We start from the raw sequence: 18963 nt of genomic DNA, 5'->3' as shown, positions 1-18963 counted from the left end.
CCTTGTGTGTGACTTTCTGTCCAGAGAGACATAGACTGTTTTGTTTTAACACAGACAGTATTCAACTGTGTATATTGTTCTGCAGATTACACTTTCCACTCTTGAAGAGCTGTTATGTTAATGCATAAAACTCTACCACATGCTTTTTAACTGCTGCAAAGTAAGTTTTCCATTGATAAAGAACTGCCAGATGCCTGTGGTGGATATTAAGTTTGCTGCTGATTTGCTGTTGCTGCATCCTTGTACCTTTTAGTTTTTATTTTTATGGAGAACTGAAACTGCTGTGTCATAGGAATGCATTCAATTTAATTTAGTTCTTGGAGATTGTGATTTAATAGCTTTGTAAACACACAAACTCCCCTCCCCACATTGGCGATGGTGTTTTGTTAAATCTGGAGTGCGGTCTAGGATCTGTACCCTATATGTTTCTCATGCAGGCCAAAGAGACTGGTATTTAGGAATTACTGGTCCAGACACTAGTGTTTTATAATATCCTGGAGCGTGACAAAGTGAAAGAGTGAAACCTTTGAATTTTGCTGTTCTGGGAAGACTATGTTACTTCCATGAAAGCTGAGTGTCACAACTCTTTCTCAGAATACAAAGGTGTGTATTAGAAGACATCAGGGTGGACAGGAGCAGGCCTGTCCATGTCAGGTGAATTTTCCTTTTCCTGTAATGCTGTCCTGCTCTGCAGTAATTTTCAGTGGAGTTGGCCACAGCAGTGTTTGGGTGACAGTTCTGAAGTGCAAGACAACTTAACCTCCTTTGTTAGTCAAAAGGAGAGCTCGGCTTGTTGATTTAAGTCACTGATCCTATTAACTTGTTGTTAGTAGAGAACCTCAAACATATATGCATTTATTACATGTGACTATTATGCAGACTCAGAGCCATGAGTTTTAGAAAATGATGCCTTTTCATGACCCTTGACCTTATCTGCACGTGGTATTTACTTCCTGGTTCTCCCCAGCTAATATTAGCGTGACTAATCTGGAGGAAAGGGAGTTCAAGGAGTCCTGGTATCAGTCTTTAGGTATCCATTGGTTGCCTTGGAGAAGACAGATCGCAGGCTGTAGCAGACCACAGTTGCCCTAAGAGTTTTGAATAGAGCCTATGCCATGCTTTAAGTTAAATTAGTAGTTCATTTAAAAAAAGCGGAATATTGAACATGGAAATCTTGATAATTGATTTTTTGGGGGGAGTAAAAAGGACACTGTACCACAAAGCAGTTGCACACATTAGGCTGTGCATAGCTTCCAGGTTGCCTCTTCTCAGTGTTCCCTAGCCATCACTCAGGGCAGGGTGGCCTGTTGCACGTGCTGTTTTATCATGTACATTTACACGCCTTTACTGGGACTGTGAGGAAGAAGCTGTTCCATGACCCGCCCTGGCTTCTGGTGGTTTGCTTGGTGTTCTTTGGCTTGTGGAAACATTACCCCAAGTTCTGCCTTTATCTTCACATGTGTGTGCTTTCCCTGTGTGTGCTCAGATCTCCCTCTGTGTCTATGTCCAGATTACCCCTTTCTATCAGATCACCGGTCAGCTTGCTTAACAACTTAATTTTAACTTGATTTCCTCTGTAAAGACCCTCTCTCCAAATAAGGCCACATGCTGAGATACTGGGAATTAGGACTTCAGTGGATTTGTGGGGGAGGTGAGGGAGAGACACAATTCACCCCATAAAACTGCTTTTGTTGGATTTGAATTTCTCACTCCTGCTTGACCTTCCAGAGCAACGGTTGCCAACCTTTCGGACCTCATGGGCCACCAGTGGTCCGCGGATATCGGTTGGTGGGCGACCGCTGTTCCAGAGGGTAGGCATCAGCAAAAGTGTAAGTTGTAAGGGAACAAATTTGGCTTCAATGTAAGGAAGATCTTTTTCTTATTTCCTGGTGCAGAAGTACGTGAAGATCTGCCTTGGGATTAGGAATCATAGTGATTGTCCCAGAAATACTTGAGCCAGGTTTGGCGGCCGTTGATCAACACTGATATAGACCAGGAGTCGGCAGACTTTTTTCTGTAAAGATTGTGAGAGTAAATATTTTTGGCTTTGTGGGCCATAATGGTCTCTGCTGGCAACTACTCACCTCTGCCCTTATGGTATAAAAACAGCCAGAGAAACATTTGAGTGTAAAGAAATGAGTGTGACTGTGTTGCAATAAATTTTATTTACAGAAGCAAGCATGTTGGTAGAGAAGTAATGGGGAGTCATTGTTTAATGGGGACAGAGTTTCAGTTTGAGATGTCCAGGGAGTTCTGGAGATGGAGAGTGGTGCTGGTTGTACAACGTGAGGGTATTTAATGCCATTGAACTGAATACTTGAAAGTGGATAAAATGGTAAATCTTGTGTTATGTGTTCTACCACAATAAGAAAAAGTATGGTCCTGGCCGGTTTGGCTCAGTGGATAGAGCATTGGACTGCGGACTGAAGGGTCCCAGGTTCGATTCTGGTCAAGGGCATGTGCCTTGGTTATAGGCTCAATCCCCAGCTCTGGTTGGGGTCCGTGTGGGAGGCAATCAATTGATGTGTCTCTCTCACATTGATGTTTTTCTCTCTCTCTCCCTCCCTCCCTCTCCCTCTCCCTTCCACTCTCTAAAAATCAATGGAAAAATGTCCTCAGGTGAGGATTAAAAAAAAAAAAAAAAGAGTAAAAAAAGTATGAAAGAAAACAATAGGCAGTGGGCAGCCATTGGCCAGTGGAATCAGATTAGATGTATGTGCCCATTGCTGATCAATCACAGTTTTGACTCTTTCTCGGAAGTCACTACCAATTCATCAAAGTCAAGTGAAATTTGAGATGGCCCTGGGATGAGTGATCATTGAGGCCCCTTCCCACTGTAAAAGTCCACTGCAAATTTACTGGATTTTCTGCCTCCCTTTCTTCATTTGAAACTTTAAATGCACATCTGTAACATCTGCTGTTGCCTTAGTAAACAGATTGCTAAGGTACCCTAGTTTGAATGTCCACTGGTAACCATTTCTCTTCTTGTTGAAAATTTATCTTCATTGTTGAAAGTATTACATATGTCTCCCCTCATTGACCCCCTCCACCCCTCTCCCATTGCCTCCTCACTACCCCCGCCACCCAGGCCTTCACCACACTATTGTCTGTGTCCATGGGTTATGCATAGATGCATATAAGTTCTTTGGTTAATCTCTTCTCCACCCCTCCCCCCTTTCCTCCTGAGATTCGTCAGTCTGTTCCATATTTCCATGTCTCTGGTTCTATTTTGTTCATCAATTTCTTTTGTTCATTAGATTCCACTGGTTACCACTTCTCTCCTGTCTCTGCTTCTGAGGTGGTCACGGAGGCCCGTGTAGCAGAATGAAACGCTGAGGTGTTCTTGGGTTTCTTTTTCTTTGCAGGATTTATTTGGGGAGAGAGAATTTCTCCCCCAGAATGCATTTTTGAAGTGGATGAGTCTGCATGTCTGCAACCATGTCATTCTGAAAGAGCTTTGTGGAAATGCTTTTTTCCTTCTGTGTGGATTTAATGAGAGAAATTTAAATATGGTATGTATGTTTATAATGAGACTTGCTTTAACTTTGAACGATTTTATTTTATCTGTGAATATGCTTATTTGTGTTGGAGCATGCTGGAGAGGTAGGAATGACATTTATATTTATTCTAGTGACTTGTTTCTTTTAAAAATTATATAATTGTTTAAGCTTGGAATGGTCATTCACACACACGCTAGTGAATTTTTTAAAGTGATACTAAATGTTCTTGTTTCTGATGATAAACGTAAGGTATAATTGTTATATAAAATTCTGGAAATTCAGAAAAGCATGAAGAAGGAAATAAAAATGAGCAGTTATCTCAACCCATACAGTCCCACGGTTACCCTGTTGCTGCCATATACTCTGTGTGTGTGTGTTTATACATATTTTTCTATGACATATTTGTAGTCAAAGAATATTTTTCTGCTCTTAATATCATATCATGGAGATGGTGGCTCTGTGGGTTTTAATGCTTTGAAGTGCAAAATTTGTGTATTATCAATGCCTCCTTAACACTGTTTTTTAAAATTCCTTATTTCAACATTCTTTTTGCAGTCTAGAATGTCTGTGTATGTGACACACTCTCCCGCTGGGACGTCCGTGCAAAACATGATACACTGGAGCCAGGTAGGCATTCCCGGAGGGCAGTGGGGTTTGTGTCAAATCAGCGTCAGGAAGAGCCCTGCATCCCATGACGTACCTCTCTGCCCACCCTTCCTGCTTCTCTCCTCAGCCATGTTTCTGTTGATGGTCATTTGTTTTCTTTATGTACCCTGTCACCAAATACCCCTGCCTTTTGGCACATATTCTACCCTCTTACCTAATGGATAATTTCTAAAAAGGCCCAGTTCTTGTCACCTCAGGGTTTAGTGCACTTTTGTGGGGAGGATGGCCCACCGAGTTGAAGGCAGCTGCTGAACTACCCAGGTCAGTGACCATTGCAGGCCACGTGTGCTGTGTCACACGCCTCAGCCAAGCACAGCTGCCCCCCAGGCCCCATGGCTCAGGGGCCCCTGGGAAGGAGGCAGCCTCGGCTGTCAGACCACCTGCTGTAAGTTACAGGACAGGGTTGCTCCACCCCTCTGGGTGGCAGGCCTCCACCACGCGCCAGGTCTGCAGAAGAGCTCTTGGATCGGCTGCAATCCAGGCTTCTGTTCTTGTCCCAGCCCCTTTAATCTAGCAGCTGGCCGGGGTCGAAGGCCGCAGACTGAGGCTCAGAGCCCGGCTCTGGGGCCCCATTGTGGTTTTAGGCGCTAACCACATTGGAATGTGCCTCATGAACATTTCCGAAGTCCAGATGCACTGCGGAAGGCAGTCCTGCCCTTTGCTCTTCTGTTCGCTGAGTCATCTTTGTCAAGAAGCGTTGCTTTGTGCAGCTGTTTCGTAGGACCTTCTCCTTGATTCTCCCTCCTTGGGCTGCTGCCCAGAGGCTGCCACTCTCTGCCTGCCAAGGACACGCTGGTACGGGCTGCCAGGGTGCCTGCTGGCGAAGGCTTCTGCTGAAGGTGCGGGGCCTGGGCCCTGGCAGGCTGTGAGGGCTACGATTCAAGTGTGAAGTTTGGGGGTTCCTATGGTGGGAGTTTGAGGGTGCCCTACAAGGTCATTTTATTCATAGAACATTCAGAAGTTTACTTCTTGTTTAAATAATTACATTCCATTTTATAAAAACAGTTCCTAAACATAGTTTTTTGTTTGTTTGTTTGTTTTGTTTTTTTGCATGGAACTCTATTTTTTAATGTTTCCTACTTTTAAAAAAAATATGTTTTTTAAATTAAAATTTTTTTTTTCAATTACAGTTTATATTCAATATTATTTTGTACTAGTTTCAGGTGTACAGCATAGTAGTTGACAATCCAAAACATAGTTCTTTACTGGGCTTTTAAATTTAGTTTAAAGATATTATTCTCTTTATAAATCTGACAAGTTTTGGAGATCCCTTGCCCCTGCCCCACCCCACGCCCCACCAAGCCTCCTTTAACACCCTCACTGACCATGCCCAGAGCCCAGGAACTCAGTCCGATTTGAAGAAGGGTGGTCCTAGCCTATCTTTACAGTGTTGTCCAGAAATACTTAGGGTGCTATAAAAAATTCAGGCTCTTGGGCCTACCCACAACCTGTTGAGAATTCAAATTCCTGGAGGTATGTCCCTGAGATCTGCATTTTAGGAAGTTCCTCATGTGATTCTGATGTTCTCTATCGTTTGAAACCTAGTGCTTAAGAAATAATGTACATTAGGTAGGGTCTTTAAAACTTTGTAAAAAGACATTTAGTATAATTTAAATCATACAAGTAGTATGTGTTCATTATGAAGTTTAAAAATACATGTGAGTACAAAGAAGAAAATAAATTACCCACATGTCCCTTACCCGGGATAACTACTGGTAGTATGTTGGTATATCAGGGGAAGATAACGTTTTCCTTTGCCCTCTTAGGGTTTCTGACTGGGTCTGACATAAGACATTAACAGGAGAAAAACATACGAATTTTATTTACATGGACATGGGAGCCCTCACAAGAAAAATGAAGACCCACAGAAGTGACTAGGCCCAAGTGCTTGTATACTGGGTTGAACAAATAGCAACCGTGGAAAAGTAACTAAAATAAATAGGAGACTAAAGGAAATAAGAGTTATTTTAGTCAGGTTTTTTGTTGTTGTTGTTGAAAGGGATACAGAGATAGAAGCATTGATGAGAGGGAAACATTGATTGGCTGCCTCTTGCATGCCCCCTCCTGGGGATCAAGCCCACAATGGGGGCTGAACCTGTGACCTCTTGGTGCATGGGATGATGCTCAACCAACTGAGCCACACCAGCAGGGCTTAACCAGGTCTTTTTGTACAGATTTCTCTAGGCCTCCCCTCCATCTCTGATAATAAAAACAGTTCTTCCTTCTGGCATAGGGGTGGCTTCTTTCACATGGGAATATTATATCTTGCTTCAAAGGAAGGTCAGTGTATCTTCCTTGCATCTGCTGTTTCTGACATTCCTTTAAATCAATAATTAAAAAATGGTCAAAGCAACATATTTTGTGGTGGCAGGTCCTGAAATCTCTCAGTGCCATCTTCTTTTTTTTCTTTTCTGTATAATTGGTTTCATTACAAAAGTAGGATTACACTATGCATGCGTTAAAATTATTTTAACTAAATAGCTGTATATTTAAGTTGCTGAATCAGAGATGCCATCATACAGCCTTAAAATAGTTTTTGTTTCTCATGATACAGTGCAGACATCAGTGCCACGGGATCGGGGTGGAGGGGGTGTGACAGTGCTCCCGGGAGTCACGCAGGCTCCCAGCTCCCCCGCACTGCAGCTCTGCCACTCCTGGCATGCTGCCCCTTCTACCTGGTGGGAGCCGGGTTGCCCCCCTGTGTGTTCCAGCCCCCAGGAAGGAAGCATTTAAGGGATGTGGTTCCTCCCCTGGTGGCCATGTGCTTAGCAAGAGCTTTGGGGATTAAGGAAGCAAGCAAGAATGGGCAATTAGCTGTCTCTGCTATAATCAAAAATACCTTTCCAGGTCAATAACTAAATTTTAAAATATTTGTAACAGCAGACAGTTTTCCTTTGCTTAAATTATTATTATTAACACTAGAGGCCTCATGCATGAATTCATGCATGGGTGGGGCCCCTCTGGATGGTCTGCAGGGATCGGGCTGAAACCTGCAGTCCAATGCTGCCTGCTGCTCCTGCTCATCCCGGCCCCACTGCGCCTGCCGTGGGCTCGTGCCCAATCAGTCCCAATCCGGAGAGGCTAGTGCTGCTGCAGCAGTGCTAGCCAGCCATGAGCCCTGCCTCTGGTGCCCTCCTGAAGGAAGTGGCCTGTGGGATCAGGCTGAAACTGGCTCTCTGACATCCCCCAAGGGGTCCTGGATTGCGAGAGGGTGCAGGGCTGGGGCGGGACTGCAGGAGGGCTCCAGGACATGTCTCACCCCATCTCGCCCAGTCCCGATCGAGGCTGGCCAGCCAGGGAGGGACACAGGAGGTTGGCCAGCTGGGGAGGGACCGCAGGAGGGCTCCAGGGCATGTCCGGCCCATCTCGTTCAGTCCCGATAGGCCGGACCCCAGCAGCAAGCTAACCTACTGGTCAGAGCGTCTGCCCCCTTGTGGTCAGTGCACATCATAGTGAGCGTTTGAGCGGCATTAGCATATTATGCTTTGATTGGTTGAACAGTCGACCAGTCATCGGACAACCGGACACTTAGCATATTAGGCTTTTATTATATAGAATTTTCATTATTATTATTGTAATTGTTATTGTTATTTTTGCTACGATAGCTTATTTTTTTGCAATAGTAAACCATTCTGGGACAGATATTCTTGAATTAAAGATCTTTCATTACTTTCTTAGGGTGCAGTTGTAGAAGTAGACTTAGTGTTCAGAGGGAGGCATATCTTTAAGATTTCTGATACAGATTGTACTTTAGAAAAGTTGAGCCTGTTGACATTTTTATCACCATTCAAGACATAAAAATAATTTTTAAAATGTCACTTTAAAATCCATCTATCCTAATAAGTGTAAGTATTTCCTCCTGATCTTTGGTCACATAGGATTTTCATATAAGTGTAACCATAGAGCTTGCTCACTTTCATTTTCTGACTTTTCCCCTCACTTAGTATTATTTTAAAATGTTATTCTAGTTTATTATCTTTGTATTTACAAAAGTGGCATACTGTGTGTCTATTGATGTAACATGATGTATATAACCAAGTGGTTATGATTGGACTTTAGCTTATTTCCATGTTTTTGTTACTACAAATAATCATCTTCGCATTCCTCTCCTTCTGAGATTTCCTATGACGCTAGGCACAAAAGTCAAGTTTAGAAGTTCAGTCTGAGCCCTAGGCAAGTTTTTCCTGTGTGTTCCATACTCACTAGGGTGCTTTATGTAAATGTGAAAGACATATGTGAGAAAGCGGTACACTGTCTACAGCGGTGAGCAGCTTGCGCTGATATTTTTTCACTGACAGCCAGGGCTAGAGCACAGACGCCCTAGCAGGTGCTGTACATCCATACTTTGTTCTGCTTGTTAAATGTGCCACAGGTAGTTAAACTCTGTCCTTTACCGTGGGCAAAAGCAGATGCTAGCATTTCTCCTGTGGAAATCCCCTGTGGCTTCCAATCTCACGCCGTCTTTTATTACATCAGGCAGTAGAATTTTAGGCAACGAGTAAGACCTGGAACCTCACATGAATCAACAGCAGTTCCCACAGAGGATGTTTTTCCTCTTTACCAGACGCCACCTGCTGGACAAAGCTTGAACAGTTTCCAATTCATTTGGGTTGCTGATTTTGGATTTAAGTCTTGACATATTTTTAATTTGGGGATATGTATAGAGGAGGTGTGAATTTGAATTATTTAAAAATTTAAATACTTTTATATCATGCTATCTATGCATAATTTGAATTTTATATACAATATTATTTCATGACTCTAGTTAGAATTGTGCTGGTGTGCAGTACAATTTGGTGATTATTCTGATACTGGTACTCGAGAAAAAGTGTCAAAACAATAAAATCATTAAAATATTAAGTAATAGAACTAGTCAAGTAGAGTAAATATATAGAAAATATGGAGATTATATATGGAGCTTATATATAAGCATACAGAAATATGTTAATACATATATGAATATACAGTGATTATATTAATGTATATAAATATGTGATTTATAATTAATATTTATATTCTAATCTACATACATGTATATTTATATATATTGTATGTAATATATATACATAATTTCCCTAAGTAAGATAGTTAACTTTTTGAAAAGTTTAAGATTTATATTTCAGTAAAACATGTCAGCATAAAGTTTATCCAGTGAGTGTGACCACTGATCTAGGGTGGGGTAAAAGTAGGTTTACAGTTGTTTGTATAGAAAATAATAATTAATAAATAATATAAGAATAAGCTCTGTGTTTACATACTCACAGCTGTAAACCTACTTTTGCCCCAATCCTGTATAATTGATAGCATGTCTATAGCTGCTTTATTGTGTCCTACAATAGCTGTTTTCCAATCATACAATGAGAAATTGAGTCACTTAGGAAAGGAGAGCAAAGTAAAGCCACTTACTTTAAATTACAGTTTGGAAATGAAGACTAAACCTGAGTATTGGTGTACAATTGGTTTCTGAGGGCATGGCTAACTCTAGCAACCTGTGATGTTATCTCAAACATCTGTGTCACATAAACTTTTTGTCCAAATTATCTTCTTTCTAGACTTTTAAGTTGCAAAAGTTCCAAGCCTTCGACTGGGGGAGCAGAGCCAGGAATTATGTTCATTACAACCAGGTAAAGTCTTCAACGTCTTTAGAAACATTGGGCCCTGCAAACTCATCCAGGAAGTCAGCCCGAGTTGTCAGGATTCTGGGCTCCGGGCTGTGGAAATGTTTGGGAGAGTTGACTAGATAGTGTTTCAATCCCAGAACAACCTGAGCTTTGTGGTTGGTGTAGTGGCCTGGGCGTTCCCTCTTTGTTATTTCCTTGGCCCTGTGTAACAATTGTCACTCTCACTGTTGTCATACATGACTCATCCTGATCAGGAACACAGACATAGAGTCAGACAAGCCTAGGTCTATGATCTGGTAGCTGGAGGGCCTTGGCCAAATGACATTACCTAAGTGTTTTCTCCCATATGCAATTAACTTACTATTGTTTTCATTTTTAAATATATATTTTATTATCAAGAGCATTACAGATATCTCCCATTCCGCTCCCCCCGCCCCCACTTATACTCCCTCCTCCCTGCCCTGACACAGCCCCCCCCAGGACTTCACTAGCCCATTGCCTGTGTCCATGGGCTATGCATATCCTATATAACAAAAGCATAGGATGCAAATTGTCCCCTTGACCAGGAGTTCATCCGGGAGTTCGACCAGGGGGTGGGGCCAGCCAGGGGAAGAGAGGGAGTACCCGGCCAGCAGCCACCAGCCGCTAGGGACCCTACCAGTGCATGAATTTCGTGCACTGGGCCTCTAGTAAGTACATAAGTTCTTTAGTTTATCTCTTCTCATCCCCCCAACCCCACATTGAGGTATGTCAGTCTGTTCCATGTCTCCCTGCTTCAGGTCTTATTTTGTCCAACTTACCATTTTTGAGTGCTGAGTACTCTGAAGTTTAAGGCACTTTGCCATGTTTTACTTACTTAATTCTCACAAATTCTCTACGATTATTATTAATATTAAAGATGAGGAAACTGAGGTTTAGAGAACTTCAGTGACTTGTGTTACACCCCAGAGGGAAGAAAAGCATAGAAAGGTATGGACTCCAAAGCCCCTTCCCAACCACTGGCTTCTGTTGCTTTGAATCAACTACTTGGGAGAATACCTTCCTCCCATTGGATTTAAGCACTTGGTACCATGCCCACCAGGCTCCTATACGAACTGTGCTTTCATTGCGGGTTAGGTTTATTTTTGTTCTGGTGGCAGTGACTTGAAAAATAAACAGAGTGACTTTCACAATGTAGTCTTTTATACTCAATGAGTGAGTCAGTGTTCAATGGAGATTGTCGGCTGTGTTTTTGTAAATTAAAGCAACCATGACAAAGCTTTCTGTGGGTTTTTCTTTATAGACGTACCCTCCTGCTTACCATGTGAAGGACATGCTCGTGCCGACTGCCGTTTGGAGCGGCGGCCAGGACTGGCTTGCGGACGTCAAGGACGTCAGTATCTTACTGACCGAGATCACCAACTTGGTGTATGATGAGTGCATTCCGGAATGGGAGCACCTCGACTTCATCTGGGGCTTGGATGCCCCTTGGCGGCTCTATGAGAAAATGATCAATCTAATGAGAAAGTATCAGTGAAAGCCAAACAGAAATTTACCATGAATACCATGGTCGAATCATGTTAAAAATTTGTTGGCTTAATTTTTCTAAAGTACTTATTTTTTCTTTCCCAGGCCTTTTGTATTTTCAGATCTAAGAAAATTATGATGTTGAAGATGCCCAATTTTCTCCAGTTAGGGTAGAAACGCACTTGCTTTTATTTTTTTTAAATTGTTTAATCATGGTCCAATACACAGCTTGTGTCTTAACAATAATATAATTTCTTTAAGTCTTCTAAAAATATCACTGACTTGTGGAAGGTCATAGCCATTCTGCTTATCCATACAATTTAAAAGAGACTATATTGCTTTTTTTGCTCCACGCAGGACACATTGACCTCTGCGTTGGGCTTTTTTAAACTGTGCTGTTCATTGGTAAATAACCTGACACTGCCTTGAGGAAAGCTCAGGGTGTAAGTATCCTGTTCTCATCTCTTGGCCTTAAAAGACTCTTCAGAGGAATGGCCCTGAGTTTAGGGATCTAATGACACCTTCTCATGTAGTCACTCAGTGGGTGCTGAGTCAAAGCCAGTGACGCCTCAGCCGTGTCAGTAATAAAAATCCTATAATGCATTTTATCAAATCTCTCTGTGATAGCCGTTATTTAGCATGTGTTTACATTGCTCAGAGGAAGCAAAATAATTTCAAAAGCAAATTCTGCTCATTACAATGCAACAACCGTATTTCAAATACTTGAAGACGGATGCACGCATCCTTCTATATTCTTGAACTCCTCATTGTAAGGCAGGTCATAAACCCACTTGTTGGAGAAGAAAAGTCCTGTGGAGAGACGATGCCACTAGTTTTCCTCAAATGAATGTGCTCTCTCAGCCAGTGGCTGTAGCTCAGCAAGGATGTGTGTGAAACAAAAGCCCCAGGACTGCCCCCGGAAGTGTCCTCATGCAGTTGCACGCGAGAGGAACGTGACCGTGGGTGCTTTCAGATCACGGCCCAGGGAATCGCTTTGTGTTTTAGTTCTGTGTGTGTCCATGTTTTCGCTCCTGATTTGCATCCCTGTGTCAGGAAGCCCAGGTTCAGCTGCTTTGCTCACAGCCTTGTTTCCTACAGTTCTGTCCGCTGGGCAGAATAACACTGATACGTGTTTCTGATATAGTTACTTCAGCTGCAATAATCAACAATACTTGGTATCGGCTAATATGTGGAGACAGCATAATACTTCCTTGTAACATATAAAAAGTCTTATTTAAACTTTTCAATAAAACTCAGTGAGTCTCAGAGGCTTGACGGATTTAGTGTGTGTGTGTGTGTGTCTTTATTTAATAGTCCTTCTTTACTTCCCTTTCTCTTTCGGTGAGACTGTCCCTTTCTTTCTCATCTTCTCCCCCTCTCCCTCACTCCGTGTAAGCCTCACCAACACTGCCCGTGAATGTTTGATCCTCTCCAATGGGCAGCAGAGAGCGTCTCAAACACAAGGAACATCGGGGATAGTTTGGAAACACTGGCCTTCAGTGTCATCTTGCAGGGTCCACAGAGGGAGTCTGAGTGGACACTACGTAGTGATTAACCCCATCTGCAGGTAGTGGTCTGTGAAAGGCAGGACCATGGGTTCAAGGACTGTCCATCCAACTCCCGCCATGAACAAGTGAAGCAACCAGAACTGGCAGAGATGAGTCATGCTTCAAGGATCATAAATCTAGATTTTAGGGTCTAATGTGATCTCTCCTATTACTCTGAGCTTGAGGGCAGAAGATATATCTTGCCCCAAATCTAACACACAGCTTAGAATATAGTGAGTCAATAAAAATGTGTGCACTGACAAAATGTGTGAAAAATGATGAACTTTGTCATTTACTGAAATAAAATTAGGTGCACAGGTAACATCTGGGACTGCACATTTGTGGAATCTGTGTTTCCATGGCAACCACAGAAAAGAGTAAAGCTGTACTAGATCCAAAGGATATACATCCCCAGGAGGATGCCACTCCCCTTTGACCAAGGCCAACCAGGCACAAGATTCGTTGCTAGGGCTGGAAAGAAAGGAACGGTGAGCTGGTGATTTTGTTTGTTGTTTTACACCAGTAGTGGCAAAGAGCTCATTGGAGAATGGTTTCAGTGCCATAGGTGACCTGGTTTCTCTTGCTTTGGTTACGGCCATGGAGGCTCCCATAGATGCCCTTAAAAACTTGTGGTCACCAGGCCATAGTAATAAGCAGAGGCTTCATTCTATAGCACCTACCTTTTATTGGAGTGTTTTTCATTCACCTCCTTGCCAAATCCCTGGGGATTTTCTTCAGTATGTGGGTCAGTCTGGAGGTGGAAATGCTGCATAGCCGTTCTTGCTCCAGTTTTATATCTTTGTAACCAGACTGCATTAATGTAGCTTTGTTTCTTCCTTGGCTGAGAGTGCAGAACAAGGTTGGAGCATGTGCCTCAAGAAGTTCAGTAACAAGTTTGTAGGAATTCTGATTTCCTTATCCAAAGGGCTGACCGGCAGACCCCGAACGATGGATGACACACATTTTTGTGAAAGAGAGGGCTAAGGGGCTGTTTTGCCTTAGGAGTGAAAAGCCCTGTTTGCCTGCCTCCTTGGGCTTTTATTGTCACAACAGCTTGAACTAAAATTAACCTCTAGATCAGCCGTGGGCAAACTACGGCCCGCCGGCCGGATCCGGCCCGTTTGAAATGAATAAAACTAAAAAAAAAAAAAAAAAGACCCTACCCTTTTATGTAATGATGTTTACTTTGAATTTATATTAGTTCACACAAACACTCCATCCATGCTTTTGTTCCGGCCCTCCGGTCCAGTTTAAGAACCCATTGTGGCCCTCGAGTCAAAAAGTTTGCCCACCCCTGCTCTAGATACAATCAGCAGGGTAGGCATCCTTGAGAAAGCACCTGCATCTGTAGTGTCTTTCAAACAAGGACATTTTGAAGTCTAAACAAAGATTCTAGTAAAACACCCAGGACTCAGACTTGTTTGGAAAAGTCAAGGCAGGGTCTGCCGCCTAAGGCAAGGTCCCCCAGGGGCCTCTGGCCTCCCAGGGAATCCTCCCCACAAACTTTCCAACCAAGCCCCATGCTTCCCCACACTGATCAACTGCGTTTAATATATTTCTATTGCCTGGCTGGTGTGGTTCAGTGGTTGAGCATCAACCTATGAACCAGTAGATCATGGTTCAGTTCCCAGTCAGGGCACATGCCCAGGTTGCAGGCTCCACCTCCAGTGTGGGACGTGCAAAAGGCAGCCGATCAATGATTCTCTCCCATCATTGATGTTTCTATCTCTCCCTCTCCCTTCCTCTCTGAATTCAATCAGAATATCTTTTAAAAATATATATGTATTTCTATTGAGCAGATCACAAAGATGTCGACAGACCTGTGTGGCAAGAAAAAGACTAGTTAATATTTGCCAACTTGGAACTCTTAGATACTTACACGGACAAAGCCACCCAAATGAAGTCACAACTGAGAACAAAATTGTGATTTTTCATTTGCCACAAGAGGGCACTCTTGGCTTTGCTCCCAAACCTTTTCAGAAGGAAGTTTTCTCTAATCCCTTCCTCTGGGGAGAGGCAGAGAGCTGTTGATTTATGAGCCAGTTTGTCATTGGAGGACTGGTAAGATCAAACATGTCTGTGGTCATTTCTAGGATTGTGACTAATCCTGTCTAATGCATAACATCTGAAAAATGTTCTCAAAGAGTAGCTGTGTCTGGAATGTGACATGAAAATAAAAATGTGCCTAATAGAGTGGTCAGGACCTCAGACTTGAGGGGAGGAAACGGAAATGTCTTTACCCTTAGGCCTCACACTTACAAAGGACCAACGTTTAGACTGTTGATATTATCTCCAAATAATGAAGATTATTCTGTGTTTGTGGGTATTAAAGGCCTTAATTTGTTCAATGCAAACATTTAAAATACACTAATTTTAACTCGTTTCGTTCTTTTTTTAACATATAGAGAGATTTTCAAAATATGACCCCTGAAAGGCAACATCAGGTTGTAATAATTCTGATTTTTTTAAAAAATTGTAATTAATTCAAGAGTATTTGTTGTATTGTTTTAGGTGCAGATTTCAAGTTCAATTCCAAACTAAGCAGAAAACTCTCTGCCCACATGTTTTAGTAGTACAAACACAAATACTTTTGCATTTTACATTGTGCCTTCTGGATTTTTAAAGCCTTCTCATAAGGCTTTGATCTTTGCAGCAACACTTTTGACAGGTGAGGTATTTTCTCTGTAAATCATTTCCATTAAAATAAATGTTATTTCTTTTAAAGGGAATAATTTGATTTGCTATAAAAATTATTTGCAATAAATATATGTATATATTGCTTACTTTAAATAGGTTGATGAGAGTTCCAATATCAGTAGAAGCACCCACACATATGTGACCCAGATGAATCACAAATATAAAGTGTTTAAAACCAAATATGCACCAGCAACCATGTCATATTCTTCACCAGCATTCCCCTGTTTTGGCGTGGATAATGAATGTTTTCCAAGTCTTTTGTAAACTGCCTATAAATGCAACTTCAATGCCCCACTCCAACACCACTTTTGATGTAGGGGCACGTGTCTTGAAACTGACACTGACCAGGTTTCGCGCTCAGATTGGCTGTACCGTGCTATTTAACTCTAGCTAGTCTTGACCTTTCTGAGGCTGAGTCTTCACTTTTACAACCAGGGATTAGATTATCCACTCTCTATGAGTCTTGATGTGCTACAGTTGTAAAACGTTACAACACTTTTCATCTTCCCTATCCAGGAATAATTGTTCCGGTTAGATGGATAATTGTTTGGGTTAGATAGATGCTAAGACAGTTTCACTTCATTTTGGAAGGAAACAAACATGAAGGTCACGCACAAGAAGACCTTATGTAGTAGGTAATGCACTTTGCCAACTACATATTCTATTTTTATTGCGGGGGGTGGGGGGTGGGAGGTAGTACCCAAAGTCTTTTGGTAAGTTGGTACCAAATAGCATCTAGATTGTATTAAATATGCATAGACTTGGATGTTGTTCTCTCAGAGAAGTGATTTGATCTCTGTGGTAGCTAGAGAGAAAAGGATTCCTGCACTCTAGCCCTGTCAGAAAGACCTTGCCAAGATAAAAATAATACACAGGAAGTCAAATCAAAAGGAGAAGCACAAGAAACAGTGTGGCCAAAGGCCTAATACCATTTGAAATAAATAAATGTCACGTTTTATGAAAAACCATTCCAGGGGATGAGTAGACCTAAACTACATAACCAGTGCTCAAAAAAAAATATTCAAAATTTTAGCCTCAATTTAGAGCCTATATCTTTTAAACTGTACATTGAGTCCACAAATAACTCTTCAACACTTAGTGTGTGCAAGGTATAATGCTTGGTGCTGTGGGAAGAAATCTTGGAGATAGAATCTGTGCCCTAAAAAGACCCATTCATGCAAAGCTGTTAAATCAATTTTGTGTAAGAAAAGTGTTTAAAGATGCATGTTTGCCAATTCAAGAAACGATGCCACTTCAGTCAAGACTAAATAGGGCTCCATTTTATTTGGCTCCATGAAGTCATGTTCTGTTTGTGGTTGTCCAGCATCCCGTGCCTATGTTTGCAGCATCCTCTGTGGCCTGGAATGGACAACTGATGATAATTGAACTGACCACTTGCCTTGCCATGGTTGCCCTTGTGTATTGGACACACCCTTTTGTCCTGGTGGCTGCATGGAATGCAAAGGCAGAGAAGCTGCTGGCTGTTCTTCAAAGTGCCACAAGCAAGAGGGGGAGAGCCTAGAACAACCAGGGGCAAACCAGGGCTTCCAGGTCTTGCTGCACTGGGCTTTCTGGGGAATATTCTAACAAGCTTCGTGATAGAGGATGGAAGAACCAAAGAAGAAGAATGGGTTGGTTGGAGCTACGGGCTCAAAGGGGGCAGTCCTGACAACAATCTAATAGCTAAGTGTAAATTAAGCAAACCTGCCAATGCCGCCCACTTAAAAAATCTATGAGAGCATCCATCCAAATCACCCAAGCGTGATGACTGAAACCACAAGGAAAGGACAGCATGTACGGACAGAGATTTGAAGGTTGACTTAATTTCTGTTGAGGACAAATCTGAGTGACATTTGATGGCTGAGCAGAGTTCAATTGTAAGCCTGAGAAGGTGAGTTTTGATGGACCCTTTGGAACTCTGGGGAGCCCAAGAATGAAGGCTGAGTAAATGGCATATGCTACATTCAGTAGTGTGGTGTGATGCTCAAATAAACCTTCTTATTTGTATTATTTTAAAATCATAAGTAAAGATCAAGGAAAAGAAGCCCTTCCTCTTCTCTCTGAGATGCTGCTTGAGCCACACACAACTCAAGGGCAGGGTGACCCTTACCAGGAATGGAAAAGGAGACAGCTCCTGGTGGCGCAAAAAGCGAACTGGAAAGAGCACGGGAGGACAGGGAGCACCGAAGAGATCAGAAAGGACAGCTTTTCTAACCGTAAGAAACCCAGCAGCAGGGAGGCCAAGGGCCTGCCTTGTGCCTGCCTCTGCTACCATCCAGAGCGCCAAGACAGTAGAAAACGCCACTTTCTTTCCTGTTTGGCATTGGCTGTCAGGAAGCTCAAAGCTGCCTCTGAACCTTTATCTCCTCAAGACACAAGCAAAATATCATAATAATCCTATGGTACACGGAGCCCTGAGGCTCAGAGAATGGGCTGCTAAGAAATATCCATGACCCATCAGTGGCAGTTCAGGGACACACAGTAGTTGGGATGTTCTGAATTACGAATTGGCCTATTATGGGTGTGTGTGTATAACATCCTATAGACCCCATGTATATATTATGTTATTATATATTAATATATGACTATACATTATAAACTGGCATATTATATACAATGTGTCTAATACAGTGGTTGGCAAACTCATTAGTCAACAGAGCCAAATATCAACAGTACAACGATTGAAATTTCTTTTGAGAGCCAAATTTTTTAAACTTAAACTATATAGGTAGGTACATTGTTATTAACTTAATTAGGGTACTCCTAAGGCTTAGGAAGAGCCACACTCAAAGGGCCAAAGAGCCTCATGTGACTCTCGAGCTGCAGTTTGCTGACCACGGGTCTAATATATAGATACATATATTAGGGTATGTACATAGCCTATATATTTCTAGGCCCAGATATTGGTCTATATTTTTATTGTACTTATTCTTTCCTCACAATATATAGCTTTATATCTTTTTACATAATTTTATTTGTTGTTCATTGCAAATTTTCCTCCATTATGATTTAGGTAAAATGTGAAATGTAAATTTAAAATAATGTGTCTTGAGCGGCGGGGGGAGGGTGGGGGTGTGAAGGTGAAAAGGGCATAGAAGGAATAAATGGTGATAAAAAATAAAAAAAAGATGTGTCTTATTTTGTATGCTTATTATGTGCCAGTCACTATGCTTTTACTTCTGTCAGACCACAGCAATAATAATAATGCCTACTTCCACGGACTGGGTGAAATCCCTTCAACTAAAACATTTAGTTCGTGCCTCACAGATGTTACATGGTGGCATTATTATTATTATTTTCCTATTTAATGCTCAAAATAGACTCGTGAGATAGCTACTATTATCATATCCGTTGGGGCGGGGGTAGATCTGAAAATGCAAAGCTTGGAGGAGAAAGTGCTGGCTATAACCTCACAGACACCAGAGG

General features: G+C 42.1%; 1 protein-coding gene across 3 annotated transcripts in view; it reads left to right on the top strand.

The window, feature by feature from the left end:
- Nucleotides 1-12572, top strand: part of LIPA (lipase A, lysosomal acid type) — a 30368-nt gene extending 17796 nt beyond the window's left edge. For all 3 annotated transcript variants that reach the window (XM_059662779.1, XM_059662780.1, XM_059662778.1), the window contains exons 7-10: nucleotides 3366-3512; nucleotides 4056-4127; nucleotides 9719-9790; nucleotides 11070-12572. In XM_059662779.1, coding sequence (XP_059518762.1) covers nucleotides 3366-3512; nucleotides 4056-4127; nucleotides 9719-9790; nucleotides 11070-11303 — 525 coding nt within the window. In that variant the 3' untranslated portion in view covers nucleotides 11304-12572. The remainder of the gene's footprint in view (nucleotides 1-3365; nucleotides 3513-4055; nucleotides 4128-9718; nucleotides 9791-11069) is intronic.
- Nucleotides 12573-18963: the final 6391 nt, after the last annotated feature.

The sequence above is a fragment of the Myotis daubentonii genome, chromosome 13, assembly GCF_963259705.1.
Source record: "Myotis daubentonii chromosome 13, mMyoDau2.1, whole genome shotgun sequence".
NCBI lineage: Eukaryota > Metazoa > Chordata > Mammalia > Chiroptera > Vespertilionidae > Myotis > Myotis daubentonii.
The sequence above is the reverse complement of the archived record's forward strand: the minus strand, read 5'-3'. Positions and strand labels throughout refer to the sequence as shown.